The sequence below is a fragment of the Strigops habroptila genome, chromosome 18 (genome assembly GCF_004027225.2).
Source record: "Strigops habroptila isolate Jane chromosome 18, bStrHab1.2.pri, whole genome shotgun sequence".
Taxonomy (NCBI): Eukaryota; Metazoa; Chordata; class Aves; order Psittaciformes; family Psittacidae; genus Strigops; species Strigops habroptila.
The window spans coordinates 6,717,220-6,733,677 of record NC_044294.2 but is presented as its reverse complement, the minus strand read 5'-3'; the positions used below and the strand labels follow the sequence as shown (position 1 = coordinate 6,733,677).

The window sequence follows — 16,458 nt, the reverse complement described above, 5'->3', positions numbered from 1 at the left end:
CAAGATGCTAAAGCCCAACAGGTTTTACCAGGAAGAACAACAATTAACTAAAAATTCTCTCCTTTCCCAGCCCATGGATAATTTCCTCAATAATTGGCAAGTGCACATGACACAGCAAGTGATCTGTGTGTCTACTGCACGTGGAGGTGAACAATTCCTTTTGGTGTTAGATCTGTATAATCAGATTTATCTCCAAATCAACTCAACTATGTACCAAGCAAACAGCCAGGCAGTTTTCAACTGTATCTGCAGTGCCCTGCTAGGACCTGCACAGCTGGGGACTCCAGAAATAGCTGGGACTTTTTACCCCAAGAAATCCACCCCTGACAGGAAGGAAACACACACTCTGCTCTGTGACACCAGGGGTCACTCCCTCAGCTGAGCTCTAATCCCTTTTCAGAACCCAAACACAAACCCACTGTGCATTCAGCACACCAGGAGCTTTTATCAAAACCTGATCTCCCCGGAACACTTCAGTTGTAGAGGCACTAAATATTTATGTACATGATTGGAAGGGACCTTAAAGCTCATCCAGTTCCAACCCCTGCCACGGGCAGGGACACCTTCCACTAGAGCAGGTTGCTCCAAGCCCCTGTGTCCAACCTGGCCTTGAACACTGCCAGGGATGGGGCAGCCACAGCTTCTCTGGGCACCCTGTGCCAGTGTCCCACCACCCTCACAGGGAAGAACTTCTGCCTGAGATCTCATCTCACTCTCCCCTCTCTGTCAGGTTAAGGCCGTTCCCCCTTGTCCTGTCCCCACAGGCCCTTGTTCTCCCCACAAGAAATGAAGGGAGATCCCAGGATTTAAGGCAGCCGGAGCACTCGGCTGCCGGCTCAGCCAGAGGAACTCGCACACCGAGTCCAAAGCAGCGACTCTGGTGAAGTCACTTGAGGTGTTCTTGGGAACTCCTAAAGCACCCGAAGAACACGATCGCCACCCACCTCGTTCCACGCTCGTGCGTCCACAGGCGTCACCGGCACCAAGACACCAAGACGGGAACCACCAGAGGAGCTGCTGTTGCCTCCTCCACCGGTAGCTTGTGTTCCGTGGGGCAGTTGTCATCTCCCGTTGCCTCCGGTGACGGGTTCCGTGGCCTCGCACACCTGAACATGGGGTGTTCCAGAATCAGCCACCCCCGTGTCCCCATGGTCATTGTGATGCCTCTGTCCCCATGTGCCCCACCATGTCCCCACGGTCACCATGTCCCCGTGTCCCCCCATGCAGTGGCAGATGGCCCTGTACCGCGAGATGGCCAACAAGCCCGAGGGCTCCGACAGCCCCGAGCAGATCGCCCGGAGGGTGCAGGAGGTGTCGGCCGTGCTCTACCTCCTCGAGCAGGTCGGGGGTGCTGGGGAGTCCCCGGGTGCTCCTGGGACCTGTTACTGGATAGAGATATACTGAGCAAATTACATGCATAAATTGGCTTTAAAGAAAGAAAATTCAGATACATGTTCCTGATGAAAAGGCTGTGGAGGCTCGAGTTTTTATGTTACAGAAACCAGCCACTGAGCCGGATATACCAGAGGAAGTGGAGAATACACCCCGCAAGTATGGGCTGCTGGAGCACCGGGACGATCACAAAATGCAGAAGCAGGAACTATTCATCTGAAACCAAACATCAGACCCGTAAGACAGAAACAATGTCCTAGAAAACTGGAAGCAAGAAAAGGACTAGAGCCTCTAATAGAAAATTTTGTCAAATACTTTGGGACAAGAATGGACTGTATTTGTACTTCACATGGTAACAACCGTTCTGGAACAGAAAAGCAGTCATTGGCTTTCCCCAAGCAGGCTGCTAAAATATCAGGCTGTGCTTTTAGAACAAGAGGACGTAGAATTGAAAGTAACTAACCTTTTGAACCCAGCGGTGGTTTTGACAACCGATCCAGAAGCAGGAGAGCTGACTCACAACTCTTTACAGACTATTGAGCAGGTGTATTCCAGTCATACCGACCTGACAGATACATCCCTGAAGGATGTGGACTACCAACTGTTTGTGGATGGGAGCAGCTTCATGAAAATGGAAACCGGAAAGCAGGATACGCTGCGGTAACCAAACATAAGAGAGGCTAAAGCCCTGCAACCCCCCCGGCCCCCCAACACATCAGCACAGAAAGCTGAGCTCATGGTGCTACTGAGACTTCTGGAATTGTCAGAAAGTCAACATTTGCTTTTAAGGCACATCACTTTGATAACACTCCAGTGAATATTGGTGATCACGTTGCTGACAAAGCAGCCGAAGAAGCTGTGGGTGGGGACCTTTCATTAATATTGCCTCATAAGTATCAGTGCTTGGATAAGGAAGTTCCAAGTTATCAAACAGAGGATGGGAAATTACCTAGTCTATTAGGAGCCAAGAAGCATGATGGAGGATGGTGGGTTACACCAAACAGGCAAGTAATAATTGCCCAGCCTCTTATGAGAAGAAAACCACCAGGCAGCTCATGGGGGAACAGAATCAATGACTGAGGCTTTAAAGCTCCAAGCTCTGAGTATGCAAATGGCTGGAATTATAAAAGTGTTATAACGAAGTGTGAACCTTGTTTAGATGCTAAGAGACCCCCACCTGGAACAACAAAGGCAATTGTCCAGGAGACTATTGGCAAGTGGGCTTTACAGAATTGCCACAGCACAATGAGCTCAGGTATATATATATATATATATAGGTACTAATAGATATGTTTTCTGGTTGGCCGGAGGCTTTCCCTTGTCGCACCAATATGGCTCGTGAAGTAGTAAAACATTTATTGACTTAAATAATACCCTGATACGGTGTACCAGCAGGCTTGTCCTTGGACAGAGGTCTGCATTTTGTTGCAGAAGTAGTCAGGAAGGTGGGAGAGGGTTTGGGAATCAGGTGGGATCTGCACACCCTATATAGACCTCAGGCTAGTGGGAAAGTGAAATGTATGAATCAGACACTCAAGTTACAATTAAAATATACAGCCAGGAAGCAATCATGTGAGTCCATATGAACTGATATGGGCGGCCTTACCAACTGCCTTTTGTTCCTGGTGATATGTTCTTGCAGGGAAAACAGGATCTCAGACAATACCTGCTGGCACTGGGTAAAACTCTTAGCTCTGGTAATATCGTGGTAGGACATTACCCAGTCTGTAGCTGGACAATGCAACTCCCAATTAAGGGACCCCAAACTGGCTATTGGAATGCTCCAGAAGGGAAAGGGTGGTATTGATTGTGTAATAATACTGCTAGAAAGGCCCTTTCCCCCAGGATGGACTGGAAAATGTACGTTGGGTGTTGTACGCCCAGGTGCTATACAGGCATTACAGATTGAGGGATCCAGCCTACCCCAGGTAACATTGCAGAACCGTATGGCTCTTGGCACATCCACAGACCAGAGGGGCAGAATATCCACAGATCTGGCAGAAATCTGGAAGCAAACTAAAGTATTATATCAGGCTGCTAAAGATGATACTAACTGGGGATTTGAAGAATTATGGCATGGACTTACTTCTTGGCTACCAAATTGCATATTGTTAGAAAACTTGTTTGTGATCATTATAGTAATAATTTGTGTCTGTATCCTTGCATGTATCATGATTCAATTTTGTAGTTTCTGGTCACGATAGTGTATTAGAATCAAACATGGGTAAAGGGTATAAAATGAGACTTACTAACACATAGAGAGAAAGGAATGTTTGGCTGATGGGGGAAGCAACATCATGGGACTGACAACAATGAAGGAGACAGTAAATAAGACCAAGGATGCCAGCCTTCAAGGTAGCAGAGTGGCGCCCAGCATGGAGACAGACTGGAACAGAACAGAAGCAAGGACATACCAGCTGCTAACTCAGCACTAGGACCTTGCAAGCGTGCGCAAGCACTGAAGCCATTCAGTAAACACAGTGAGGAAGACTATCAGCAACCACCAGAGACCACCACTCAGCAAGAAAGCGCATGCATAATTAGGATGTAAATATTATAATTAGTTCTGGGAAAAGCTATGAATATGCGTGAGTATGCTAAATATACAGCTGCTGTCGGCAAGTATCGGGTGCGCTCACCTTTGCGAAACAATTAGTGTATGCACCCAGCGCTGCAATAGAGAATGCTGCTTTCTGAAACACCCGGGTGCTGAGCAAGCGGCTGCTGGTGCTGAGTTCCCGGCTGGCTTTAAACACTGACCCTGTCCTGGCCCCTTTGCTGTGGCAGCAGGGGCTGGATGTTTGCACTCTTGGAGCTCAGCTCTTTGGATGGGCACGGAGCTGGAAGCAGCATTATTTGGCTGAGGAAGCGCAGCTCCCGAGTGTTGCTGGGGCTGGGGCAGTGCTTGCCAAGGGCAGGGGAGGCCCAGCAACAGCTCCTGTCCTGGCACTGTTGCTGTGGGAGCACAGGGGCTCCCGCGGGCATTGCCCCAGTCAGGATTGCGCAGGGGTGGCCAGAGCCCACCAGCTCCTTCCCGCATTCTGGAATGCCTGGCGGGTGTTTGCAGGCATCGACTGTACCTGCCAGGGCCTCCTACTCTTTACACAATGGCCAAGGCTCTTCCTAGAGCCTTACCAGAGCCCCAACATTCCCCTCCTGTCTGCCAGAATTCCTGGTAGGCATGCCTTAATCCGTGAGGGACACTGCTGCCTTCCGCAGTTCCTGGAGGGCTTCCATTCCTGGAACCCAACAGATCGCATGGTGCCTTCTGGAATGCCCAGCACAGGGATCACTAGAACCTGCCAGGGCCCTGCCGCCTTCCGCAATGCCCAGTGGGCTTCTGGGCTGTGCCTGCGCCTGCCAGGGCCTTTGTCACCTTCCAGAATGCATTGCCAGAACCCAGCAGAGCACTGGAGCCTTCCGCAATGCCCAGCGCTGGCCTGGCCTTTACCAGGGACCCCTCCTGCCTTCCATAATGCCCGGTGGGCTTCCGCAGGCATTGCCAGAGCCAGGCAGGGCCCCTTGTGCTGAGCTCCCAGTGACAGCACCAGCAGCTGCACTGCCCAGGAGCTGCTCCTGCCCTCACACCTTCTCAGCACCTCTCACACCAGCAGCTCCTGCACACACAAGGCTCCTGCTTCGCCCCCAGCACCTCTGCAGCCAGAGCTGAGCTCCAAGCACATGAACAAGCCCAGGGCCTGCTCCTCACCTCTCCCCTGCTCCTCCAGCTGGGATGGCACCAGCACATCTCCTGACAGCTTCTCCTCCCTTTAGAGCACGCACCCACAACGTGTTTCAAGCGAACATTAAACTAGGATTGAAAAGTCAAAGAACACGTACCTGGATGCGCAGGGCAGCCAGGGGAGATGCAGCCTCCCGACGGAGGGGTCTCCTCTGCACTGGTTCCTGCAGGGCTCTCGCTCCTTAAATAGCCCACGCTCACCGGGGGGGCCCCCGTCACAATGGGCGTCTCCACAGCGACCGCCACGGCTTTGTGATGGCGGCAGCATCGTGCCCATGGCCACTGGGCACCCAGGGGCTGGAACTGGCTGAGCTTTAAGGTCCCTTCACCCCAAACCAGTCTGTGACTGTATGACTGTAAAACACGATCTGCATTTGGATGCAGAAGAGCTCTCATCAGTGAATTAGCCCCAGAAGCAGGGGCAGACATTTGTGCAGGAACATCCTGTCTCTGCTGGTGCCCACGGCAGAGGCCAGTGGAGACCGTTCAGGGCAGGGCAGGCTGGAGAACAGCCAGGCTCAAGGGCACCACCGCCACCTCCTCTCAAAGAAGCCCAAGGGCTGAGGCTCTGCAGCCTCTCCTTTCCCCTGCACCACCCTTGGCCTTCAGCCCCACAGCAGAGCCCTTCTGCAGCCGCTCCTCAGCTCTTGTTGGTCGCTGGCAGCTTCCAAAGGCAGTTCTGCCTCTGCTGGAGCCGAGAGCAATGGCCCAGCCCGTGCTGCGGGGTGTGGAGCGCTCTGATGGCACCATCCAGTGGCTGCAGGGCTCGGCAGCGCTGGCAGGAGCAGAGATGTGGGGCCTGACCCTGCTCCCGGGGCAGACGCGGGTGAGTTCCAGCCCTTGGTGTTTCTTGGCAGGAACCTTCGCCTCCGCCTTCCCCTCCGCCTGCACCGCCGCCATGACACCGCCCGGCGCGGGGGGATGACGGCAGAGCCGGCGCCACGGAGGGCAGGGCGGGAAGGGGCGGGGCGCGGCGTGTGTGGGAGCGGGAGAGCGGGGGGGTGTGGAGGGGAGAGGCCGGGATGGAGCCGGGATCGAACCGGGATGGAGCCGGGATCGAGCGGGATGGAGCCGGAAGGAGCCGGGATCAAACCGGGATGGATCCGGGATCGAACCGGGACGGAGGCGGGGTGGAACCGGGATGGAGCCGGGATCGAACCGGGATGGAGCCGGAAGGAGCCGGGCAGGAGCGGGGTGAGCGGGGCTGTGGCAGGGATCGAGCGGGAAGGGCAGGGCTGTGGGTTGGGATGGAGCCGGGTGGCAGGGGGTCGGGAGCAGGGCTGCAGTGGGGGGGTCAGGGCTGTGGGACGGGATGGAGCGGGGTGGGCAGGGGGTAGAGCAGGGATGCAGTGGGGGGAGGTGGGCTGGGCTGTGCCAGGAGGGGACGGGCAGCGGGGCCTGAGCCAGCAGGGTAAGTGCAGGCAGGGATGGAGCCCACGCTGGGGCAGGGGCTGGGCATGCTGGGGATGGCGGCAGGACCATTGTGTCCCCCCAGGGCTGGGCTCTCAGGAGGCTGAACCGAGGTCCTGTGCTTTTGGTGCAGGGGTGCGAAGAGCAGGCGGGTCCTTGAGGAAAGATACTCGCTGCCCCTTCGCATCAGGTCAAGATCTGATCCACCCACCTTGTGTGTCCCGTGCCGCTGTGTGCAGCCCAAGAGAGTGTGGCTGAGAACTGCCACAGTCCTTAAGCACTGTTTTGGGCAACCCAGGCAAGGAGATGGGCACCTGCAGGCAACGCTGTGCCTTATCTCAGCACAGCCCCAGGCAGAGCACGGACTAAGGAACCCCTCCTGTGCTGAATCAGTACTGTCTGCGTTGATGACTGGTGTAAGAGATGTGTCTGGAGGATTAAAGGGTTGGTTGCAGAACAAAATACTTCCAGTGCAGACATGTTTCCTGGCCCTGAGTATCAGTTTCCAAGATGTGGAGCACATCTTTGTGTATTGTAAAATGTTATTGTATCCAAATGCAATTTGTCATTCTTGAATTGTGTGACATGATAATGACTATGTAAATTATGAGAAATCATGTTTGGCACCTGTTTGATAGGTATATTCTTAATGCATACAGAAGCTGAGATAAGCTTAAGCAGTGGCTGTCTTGCTTTAGCCCTTTGCAGGACATCTTGTATCTATTCAGATGGCTGCCATGAAACAAGAGGCTGGCTCCAATGTGCCATTAGGGTGGAGAGACTTCCCTGTTACTCACTCCTACCATGTAGCATTGATGTATGATGCTAAAGGTGTTTCCCTGGAACACATGGGAACCAGACTTGAGCAAGGAAGGTCAAAGTGAAATGAAAGCAACAGTGCTCGTCTCGAGCTTTGTTCACAGTTCTGCAACAGGAGAGTAAGTTGGAATTGGGATGGTTGTTAGGACCTTGCTCCTTTTCAGTGTGAAAATCATGCAATGAGGAATAACACTTGAAAGAATCTGGTGTTCTCTCTTTTAAGGGAAACAAATGAAGACAGGAATCACATGAAAAGACCGTATCTCTCAATGCATTCTTCTGTTCAGAAGAATTATCATCTGCCTTTTTGTTTTTCTTCTTTAAAGAGCACTGTGGAGAAAGTGGCGGCTGGCTCTGTCCCAGTTCCTCAGGTCCTGCCACTTGGAATCCCTCTTCCAGGGAAGGCTAAACATGAAGTAGACACAAATCCTCTTCTAGAAATGAAATCAGGTCTGAATAAGAGCTTTGAATCCAGGTAAAAACTTCTCTTACGTGTTCATGTGAAACTTTGAGCCTCGAGACTTTTGTTTGCGTTTCATGATGATTTTTATGAGGGCGCATTTCATTAAGGAACTTAGAAAATTCACCAACATGTTTTGATAAACCAGCTCTACTTGCACTTAATTTTATGCATTCAAACAATATTACTGACATATGAGTTGTTTCATACCTGGTAGCAGTCTTGATTGCTTCCAAGATGAATCTCTTAAGCTGTTGCATTTTGCTTTGACTGCAAAAACCAGTGCGTGAAAGTATAGTATATTTTATTAATTTCTCATCCACGTCCTCTGTGGATCATTGGCCTTCACCCACAGCCCAGGAGATAAACATCCGAGGCTGAGAGTTGGGCTGGTTCAGCCTGGAGAAGAGAAGGCTCCAGGTAGAACTTAGAGCAGCTCCCAGAGCCTAAAGGGGCTACAAGAAACCTGGAGAGGGGCTTTGGACAAGGGCCTGCAGGGACAGGACAAGGGGAATGGCTTTAACCTGCCAGAGGGGAGATTGAGATGAGCTCTGAGGCAGAAGCTCTTCCCTGTGAGGGTGGTGGGACACTGGCACAGGGTGCCCAGAGAAGCTGTGGCTGCCCCATCCCTGGCAGTGTTCAAGGCCAGGTTGGACACAGGGGCTTGGAGCAACCTGCTCTAGTGGAAGGTGTCCCTGCCCGTGGCAGGGGGTTGGAGCTGGATGAGCTCTAAGGTCCCTTCCACCCCAAACCAGTCTGGGATTCTATGATTCTGTGATTTTGTTCAATACCTTTAGCACTGGATGTAATTCTTAAATGATGGGCAAAATGAACCATAGATTCCTTCAAGTGCCATATATGTTAGTAAGGGTAAGAATGGAAAAGTAAATTGTGTTTTATTCACCAGTGTCAGGAAACATTACCAAATTCAGGTTCCTCTTCATCCTGCAACAACAACTACCGCATCTTCAGGATCTGCATATGCATCTTGTTGCAGTGCTAACTAGTGCAGTTAGTTAGTAACTACTGCTTATGTCCTAGCTGTAGAAAATCCATCATGCCTGAAACCTTCAACAGGGGCAGGTGTGGGCATATATGTAAGAGCACCAAGTTTTTATAGTGATGCCTGTAACTGTCTTCTCTAAGCTCTTCCCAAGAGATAATAACCTGATCTAACAAGTCAGTGGTGTCATTTTTCCCCTGTATCATCAGAAAGATGTCTTGTCTGGGGCAATGTTGTAGTTTCAAGTGATGACTGAGAATATTCACCACCTCTTTAGATTAGGTTCATAATTAGGAGGATTTCAACTCCTACAATTGAGAGCAGCTTTTTAATTCTACTGAAAACTAACTTAGTAGCTTTCTGGCATATTTTTAGTTGTCAGTAAAGTCACTCTTTCCAGTTGTCTCCATATTTTCTCAATAGCCTTTGATCTGTAAGGATCAGTACCAGCAGCTGTGGCTGTCAGTTGCTATGTTTCTAGTGACTTTGGTGCTGTAGACTCTAACCAGGAAAATACTGAAAACCTCCTGATAACCTTAATGACATGATGTGATGTGGCTTTTTCTTCAGATGGCACCATGTCTTGAATGCAGACACCTCCTGCCAGTGAATACACCCTCTTGCATTGGATGTGAGTCACCAATAGCTCCACAGCTGCAGCCCCAAACCAACATCTGCGTAAAGGTAATTGAGAATAAATCTAACAAAACAGCAATTTACCTCCTGGCATGCATTTTTCTAACAGATGACTTCATGAAAAATAGTTTGATCCAGCTTGGGTTTCTCCAATTACATGATGACAGCTTTAAGGGTTAGTAGGATTCAAACCACCTTGAATAGAAATAAGCATTAAAGGTAAACTACATAAGCTCAGGAAGGCATCTTGAAGAGCACAGGAGGTAGCAGTGTGAAAGACAGGAACACGTGCACTTGTGTTCAGTAGGGAGATCTTCTGTGATTCTATCATTTATGGCCTTAGTATTACTGAGCATTTTAAGTTTATTAAATATGTGCTCATTACTCTGCTTCCCTCATTTGATTGTAAGTGCTTAGCACAGACGGGCTGGCGGGACTGGGGCAGGGGGGAGATGCCCAAAATGCTCAAGCGCAGTATTAGTCAGTGATCCAAAAGTGCTGGTGGGCTTAACTAGACAAAATCTACCCGCCCCAAGGGTATGGGCACCCAAGCAGGGGCCGTTCTCAACTCCTTCAGTTAGGGGAAAGGGTGTGAGAAGGAGCGAACTGATACTGCATGTCCACAATTGGTAGATTATAGACACTGCCCCACATTGGATGTTTTCTGGCAGTCCTGATGCAGGTGCAAAGGCAGTCCTGAACTATTTGGTGGCCACCATCAAAACAGCAGACTCATTATTCTCAGCTCTGGTGGAATCTCACTTGTTAATAGTGCCTGTGCTGGGGCACCCTCAGGGGGACAAGAATCGTTTTCCTTGCAGATACTGGGCTTTCTGTTTTGTGTGAGTGCAGTGACTAAGCAAACTGACACTAGTCTATACAAACATGTGGAGGTATTGATGCTGGATCTCCTGAGGGAACTGGACCATACTTTAAAATGAATTGTCACCAAGATCCATGGATTTGTGATGAGCAGGCACTATGGCCTAACTAAAACCTGAAGCCCACAGCACAGACTTGAAGGATCTCTTCTATCTGCAGGGCTGAATAACCACAGCACTTTGTAAGATCAAGTCCTCTTCTTATTAGTGTTGTTCATAGTTTTCAGATACTAAGTGAAATGTATTCTTTCTCTGTTTAAAAGGGCAAAGTAATTTGTCAGGCGTGTGGCACAGGAAATCTTCACCATAACCACTGTGTGACTTGTGAAAGCAAGCTGCCTGCAACGCAGACGCTAAGGCTTCTTCCATCAATCACACTAGGGTTAATCAAATCAAAGCACAACATTCTTTTCTCTGGAAAACTGAAGTCATAGCCCTGTGTCCCTATGTTACAAAAGCAGAGATTCCCTCCCTCATGGGATATTCAAGCCCAGTACTCCCACAGATCCTCCATCACAAATGTCCAGCTAAAGAGAAGCGTACCTTTGAGTTCCTCCTGTGGAAGTCAGGATTGTGTGTGCCATTGTGAAAGCTCAGAAGGCTCTTAGAAAATGGGGAGTCTTGGCTCCAAGGGAGTTTTGTTTGTGTTCAGATTTTCAAGTGCAGTAGCAAACTTGAGTGTCTACATCAGGAAGAGAATTTTTGTTGTTTTCCATTATTTTGTGAAAATAAAATATTCTTTTCCATTATTTTTCTTCTCTCCATTTGCTGCTTCCTCTATGTGCATACAGCTACTCTGCTTGGATTTGGCTGTGACTGTGTAGCGGATGGGAACCTGGCTGAGAGTTGATTCCCTCTCATGACTGAGAGACATAACACAGCATGTTTGTGTCACAGTGTATTGGGTAGAGTATATGTGTGTATGTTCATGGTGACTGTTTGTCGGAAAGAGGCAGGAAAACAGGAGGGTGCAGCTGTTCTATGAGCTTCCCACTAGGATACGCCGGGGCGCCTGCCCAACGCTCTTGATGCAGCCAACACTGAGATGATGAGAAACTGCACGGCCCCACGAGTAAACAGTGACAGAGCTGGCATAAAGCTGGTTGTGTTTCTAAGGGTTTGAAAGCAGGACCCTATTGTAGGCGAATCCCAGGCCTCACCTATGGGTGGATGCACCACATAGGAACTTTCCCAGTTATCTGAGGCTCCCGGCATCAGCTGCAACGGGGCTTCCCAGCTGAAGTGTGGGCCTGGAGGATGACTATGTGGTCATTCATAGAATCATGGAATCATAGAATAGTTAGGGTTGGAAAGGACCTTAAGATCATCTAGTTCCACCCCCCTGCCATGGGCAGGGACACCACACACTAACCCATGTCACCCAAATTGGTGATGTATTTCTTCTTTAATCCTTGTTCTCTCTATGCAGTAATGGTTTGATGCATTGCTCATTTTCCTCTGTACTTTATATATATATGTACAATTTGTTTTATTGTACTTATTTACTATATATAGAGAGGTATCTACCCAATCCGCTTTACTGTGCTTGTTTGCTTTAGTGTGCTTGTTTAATAAACTGTGCATATTATACAGGTAGTGTGTGATGGTTTTGTTGAGTACCCTGCCTGTCAGCAGAACAGTTGTGTACCCAGCAACCTCCCTGCCTCTCTTACAGACACCAGGTCCTGCTGCATTCCCCAAGGTGGAACTGAACGTCTTCAAAAAAAGGGCTCCCATGTACACGATGGAACCAGAAGCAGCCTTGGAGGAGAGAAAACAGCAAAGCCGGGGCCGGCAGAGTACCGCCCGGGAAAGGTGAGGCAGCCTGCCTCACCTGCTTTGCAACTACCAGCCCCTGAGCATCTCCACCTTCTGTTGGGGCTTCTGAGAACACACGAACACCTTACCAGAGTGACCAGCCATGGGACAGCAGGCCTGCTCCCCTGCCTTGGCCCAAAGCTGAGCAGAGGGAGGCCAAAGAACACATCTTTGCCTCTCCACTAGCTCAGCTATTGAAAGCTGACACGCGCTCACACATCACAAGCTGTTCAGAAGGCATAAGCAGACCCTGGATCAGACCTTTATCATGCACTGGGGATCAGCTGGCAGAGCAGGGGCATCCAGCAATGTCTGTCTGGAGCTAGAAGGGCTCTGGACTTGGAAGCAATTCCAGTGCCAGCTCATCTCCGGCCATGAGCTTGCCCTACCACATGGAGAGGGCATGTCGCTCCAGTTTACATCAGAGACTAGATCTTTCCTTTGAGAGGCCCTCTAAAACTCCTTGAGGGATGTATTTTATCTGGCCCTTCTCTCTGTCTCTCTTGCCTTTACCTTCCTCCCCAAAAATGGGAGATATGCCAATCAGTACTGCAGCAGACCATTAGCAATGTCCTAATGACACCAAGCGTGCCACTGGGACAGGGGGACTTCAGCTAAAGGTGCAGTCATGGTTTAAGCCAGCGGGTAACTCAGAACCACGCAGCCGCTCGCTCACTCCCCCCCACTTCTTCCTCCCCCCGCTCCTGGAGGGATGGGGAAGAGAATCAAAAGTCTGCAAATCCCACGGGTTGAGATAAGAGCAGTCCCGTAACTAAGGTATAATACAAAACCACTACTGCTACCACCTATAATAATAATGATAAGGGAAATAACAAGGGCAGAGAATATAAAATTAAAAGGGGAAAAGAAAAAGAAAACAATAAACACAAGCGATACCCAAAACAATTGCTCAGCATCCACCGACGGATACGCAGCCCGACCCTAGCAGCTATCTGGGCCTTCTGGGTGACTGCCCCCAGTTTCTATACTGGGCATGACGTGCTGTGGTATGGAATAGCCCTTTGGCTAGTTGGGGTCAAGTGTCCTGTCTCTGATTCCTCCCGGCTTTGTGTGCCCCTCCTCACTGGCAGAGCATGAGACTGAAAAGTCCGTGATTGGAGTAAACATTACTGAGCAACAACAAAAACATTGGTGTGTTCTCAGTGTTGTTCTCAGGCTAAAGTCGAAAACACAGCACTGCACCAGCTACTAAGAAGGGGAAAAATAACTGTTACAGCCAAACCCAGGACAGTATCCAGCCCTTATTCCATACCATTCACGTCATGCTCAGATCCCACGTTTTTTAATGAGCACTGCTGTAGCGGCCGTGCTGGAACTTCAGTGTGGAGTCCAAGGCAGCCAAGTGGGATGGCACAATTGATATCGCCAATGCATTGCCTCAGTCCCTTTGGCAGCAGAGCGCAGGCGCCTGCTGGCAGCATGAGGAGGAAGCGGGATCCAGCAGTGGCAGCACCCAGCTGGTGGCAGTCCCTGGCCCCAAGCCTGCCCAGGCCTGGGGGAGCCCTCACTCCCCGCTCTGCAGTGGCTGCCCCAGGCAGCCCCGGGCTGGCTCCAGCGCAGAGCTGCTCTCCTGGGGAGCCCCCAGCTCCTGCCAGGCCACCCTGGGGTGGCTGGGGGGTCTCTCTGCCCCCCTGCGCGATGGAGGGATGTGGGCAGGGGGAGGGAAGGGCAGCGCAAGGGACGGGACCACGCCGGGGAGTGTCACAGACCGGGTCACAAAGGGCCCCGCTGTGACCCGCCGCCGAGGGCGTGAGGGGCAGGGCGTCCAGTGCAAGCTGGACCTGGAGCTGGGATAGTCCCTGTGCCAGGAGCTCTCCTGCTCTCGGGAACCTCCTCCTCAGCTCTCTTTGTGCCCAGCCTGCATGTGGTATGTGACGTGGGAATCCAGTGGTGATTAAGCAAGAATTGACTTTCAATTCAACTGTGAATTCACACTGATTTGAAGATGATATAAATGATAATTTAGATGATGACTTCTTAGACAATGAGTTTGCCTTCCAGTATCTGTCGCCTACAAGAAAGCGGGAGGGGAATTCTTTGCAAGGGCATGTAGTGATACGACAAGGGGGAATGGCTTTAAGTTGAGAGAATGGGGTGAATAAGATGAGATCTTAGGAGGAAGTTTTTGTTTTTCTTCTTTAAAGAGCACTGTGGAGAAAGTGGCGACTGGCTCTGTCCCAGTTCCTCAGGTCCTGCCACTTGGAATCCCTCTTCCAGGGAAGGCTAAACATGAATTAGACACAAATACTCTTCTAGAAATGAAGTCAGATCTGAATAAGAGCTTTGAATCCAGGTAAAAACTTCTCTTACGTGTTCATGTGAAACTTTGAGCCTCGAGACTTTTGTTTGCATTTCACGATGATTTTTATGAGGGTGCATTTCATTAAGGAACTTAGGAAATTCACCAACATGTTTTGATGCACCAACTCTACTTGCACTTAATTTTATGCATTCCAAAAATATTACTGACATATGAGTTGTTTCATACCTGGTAGCAGTCTTGATTGCTTCCAAGGTGAAGGTCTTAAGCTGTTGCATTTTGCTTTGACTGCAAAAACCAGTGCATGAAAGTATAGTATATTTTATTAATTTCTCATCCACGTCCTCTGTGGATCATTGGCCTTCACCCACAGCCCAGGAGATAAACATCCGAGGCTGAGAGCACTGGGCTGGTTCAGCCTGAAGAAGAGAAGGCTGTGGGGAGACCTTAGAGCAGCTCCAGTGCCTAAAGGGGCTTCAAGAAACCTGGAGAGGGGCTTTGGACAAGGGCCTGTAGGGGCAGGCCAAGGGGAATGGCTTTAACCTGCCAGAGGGGAGATTGAGATGAGCTCTTAGGCAGAAGTTCTTCCCTGTGAGGGTGCTGAGGCGCTGGCACAGGGTGCCCAGAGAAGCTGTGGCTGCCGCATCCCTGGCAGCGTTCAAGGCCAGGTTGGACACAGGGGCTTGGAGCAACCTGCTCTAGTGGAAGGTGTCCCTGCCCGTGGCAGGGGTTGAAGCTGGATGAGCTCTGAGGTCCCTTCCAACCCAAATTGGTCTATGATTCTGTGATTCTATACGACCCTTGATTAAACCCCAAACCCTTGCATTTCAGGAGGTGATAATGCTTGTACCCCTGCACGCACCATCCCAGGGGCTCCTGCTTAATTGGCAAATTTGCAGGACAAATATTCCAAGTGGCCAGAGGTATCCATGTCGGAATGTGTGTGGCGAGTCTCCCTCATGCGAGGAGACTGAATGTTCCTGAGTGAAGCATAAGCGGGAGGTTATTGGGGGCCCAGAGTCTTTTTAAGCACCACAGCAGGTGACCACAACTCTTCATTGACCACACGAGGTGCTTCCTGGGCTGGTGGTACAGACCCGCAGGAGTGAGGGGACTCTCTTGGGATTAAACTCCAGGATTCTGGGATCTCGCTGCATCCCTTTGAGAGGGAGCCTGCAGACAGCAATGTAGGAGACGTGTTAAGGAGCTCCCCAGAGGGGCTGCTCTCATACACACCCTCCTGGACTGCTTGAAAATTTGTGCAGCCGCTGCTGAGGCCCGCACACAACCTGCCCGTGCTGGGAATGCTGCTGCAGCTGCTGTGCAGCCCCCCCAGGAGCAGCTCCACAGAACCTCTGCTGGGAATTCCTGCCACATAGAGGGAACGATGGGCTGGGTTGCACTGGCCACCGGGAAACTGCCGGGTCCAACCGTGCTGAATAAAATAAATAATTCATTATAAATCCAGTCCTTGTCCCCAGAACGGGATTTACTTGACTGCAAATATTTTGACCGGAGACGGTGACCTGTGGCAGCACTGGGGCTGAAGGCTGAGAGGCTGAAGGGACCGGGAGCCACTGAGGGCATCAGTGGGGCTGAGGGGACTGGGGAGCTGCTGAGGGACCAGAGGGGCTGTGGTCACAGCTCTACCAGATGAATGTTACTCATCCTTGTGGGGATGCTTCATAAGTTGTTATTAAACTGTTATTAACTGACTGAGAGAGGAAACCAAGAGAATAAAGGGAATATCTTGGAAATAACAAAATGGCAAACTTTGAGCTTTTTTTTTTTAAGCCTCAACTGAACTAGTTGAGCTGCCTGGAAAAAAGCTGGCTTTGATTTTGTTTTCCTTCACACACTAAAACACTTGTGATCAAGCGCTCTCAGAGTCACTGTTAGGATTTGGACGTTGCCCTTCCCTTGGCTGTCCATGAGCTGTCAGCACCGCAGTCTGGTAAAGCCGTGCTTCATGATTCCCCTTTTATTTTAGCACACAGTCTGATGTAACATGCAGCA

At 50.5% G+C, this 16,458-nt stretch overlaps 2 protein-coding genes across 8 annotated transcripts; one reads left to right on the top strand and one right to left on the bottom strand.

Moving 5' to 3' along the window:
• Positions 1-689: 689 nt before the first annotated feature.
• Positions 690-6,068, bottom strand: LOC115602406. The gene is made up of 2 exons (XM_030473520.1): positions 5,233-6,068; positions 690-1,106 (listed from the first exon to the last, which is right to left on the bottom strand). Exons 1-2 carry the CDS (start codon positions 5,561-5,563, stop codon positions 727-729), a joined length of 711 nt encoding a protein of 236 aa, XP_030329380.1. The 5' UTR covers positions 5,564-6,068; the 3' UTR covers positions 690-726.
• Positions 6,069-6,145: 77 nt separating this feature from the next.
• Positions 6,146-13,181, top strand: LOC115602407 (double zinc ribbon and ankyrin repeat-containing protein 1-like). 7 transcript variants are annotated; one of them, XR_003989658.1, is made up of 5 exons: positions 6,146-6,328; positions 7,243-7,482; positions 7,690-7,838; positions 9,397-9,681; positions 9,716-10,600. XR_003989658.1 is itself a non-coding variant. In XM_030473522.1 (3 exons), exons 1-3 carry the CDS (start codon positions 6,179-6,181, stop codon positions 12,160-12,162), a joined length of 408 nt encoding a protein of 135 aa, XP_030329382.1. In that variant the 5' UTR covers positions 6,146-6,178; the 3' UTR covers positions 12,163-13,181. The 7 variants fall into 7 exon arrangements, 4 of the variants coding, with proteins under 4 accessions (XP_030329382.1, XP_030329384.1, XP_030329381.1 ...); XR_003989656.1 differs by lacking the exons at positions 9,397-9,681; positions 9,716-10,600 and having other exon boundaries at positions 7,690-8,222; XM_030473522.1 differs by lacking the exons at positions 7,243-7,482; positions 7,690-7,838; positions 9,716-10,600 and adding an exon at positions 12,019-13,181 and having other exon boundaries at positions 9,397-9,510.
• Positions 13,182-16,458: the final 3,277 nt, after the last annotated feature.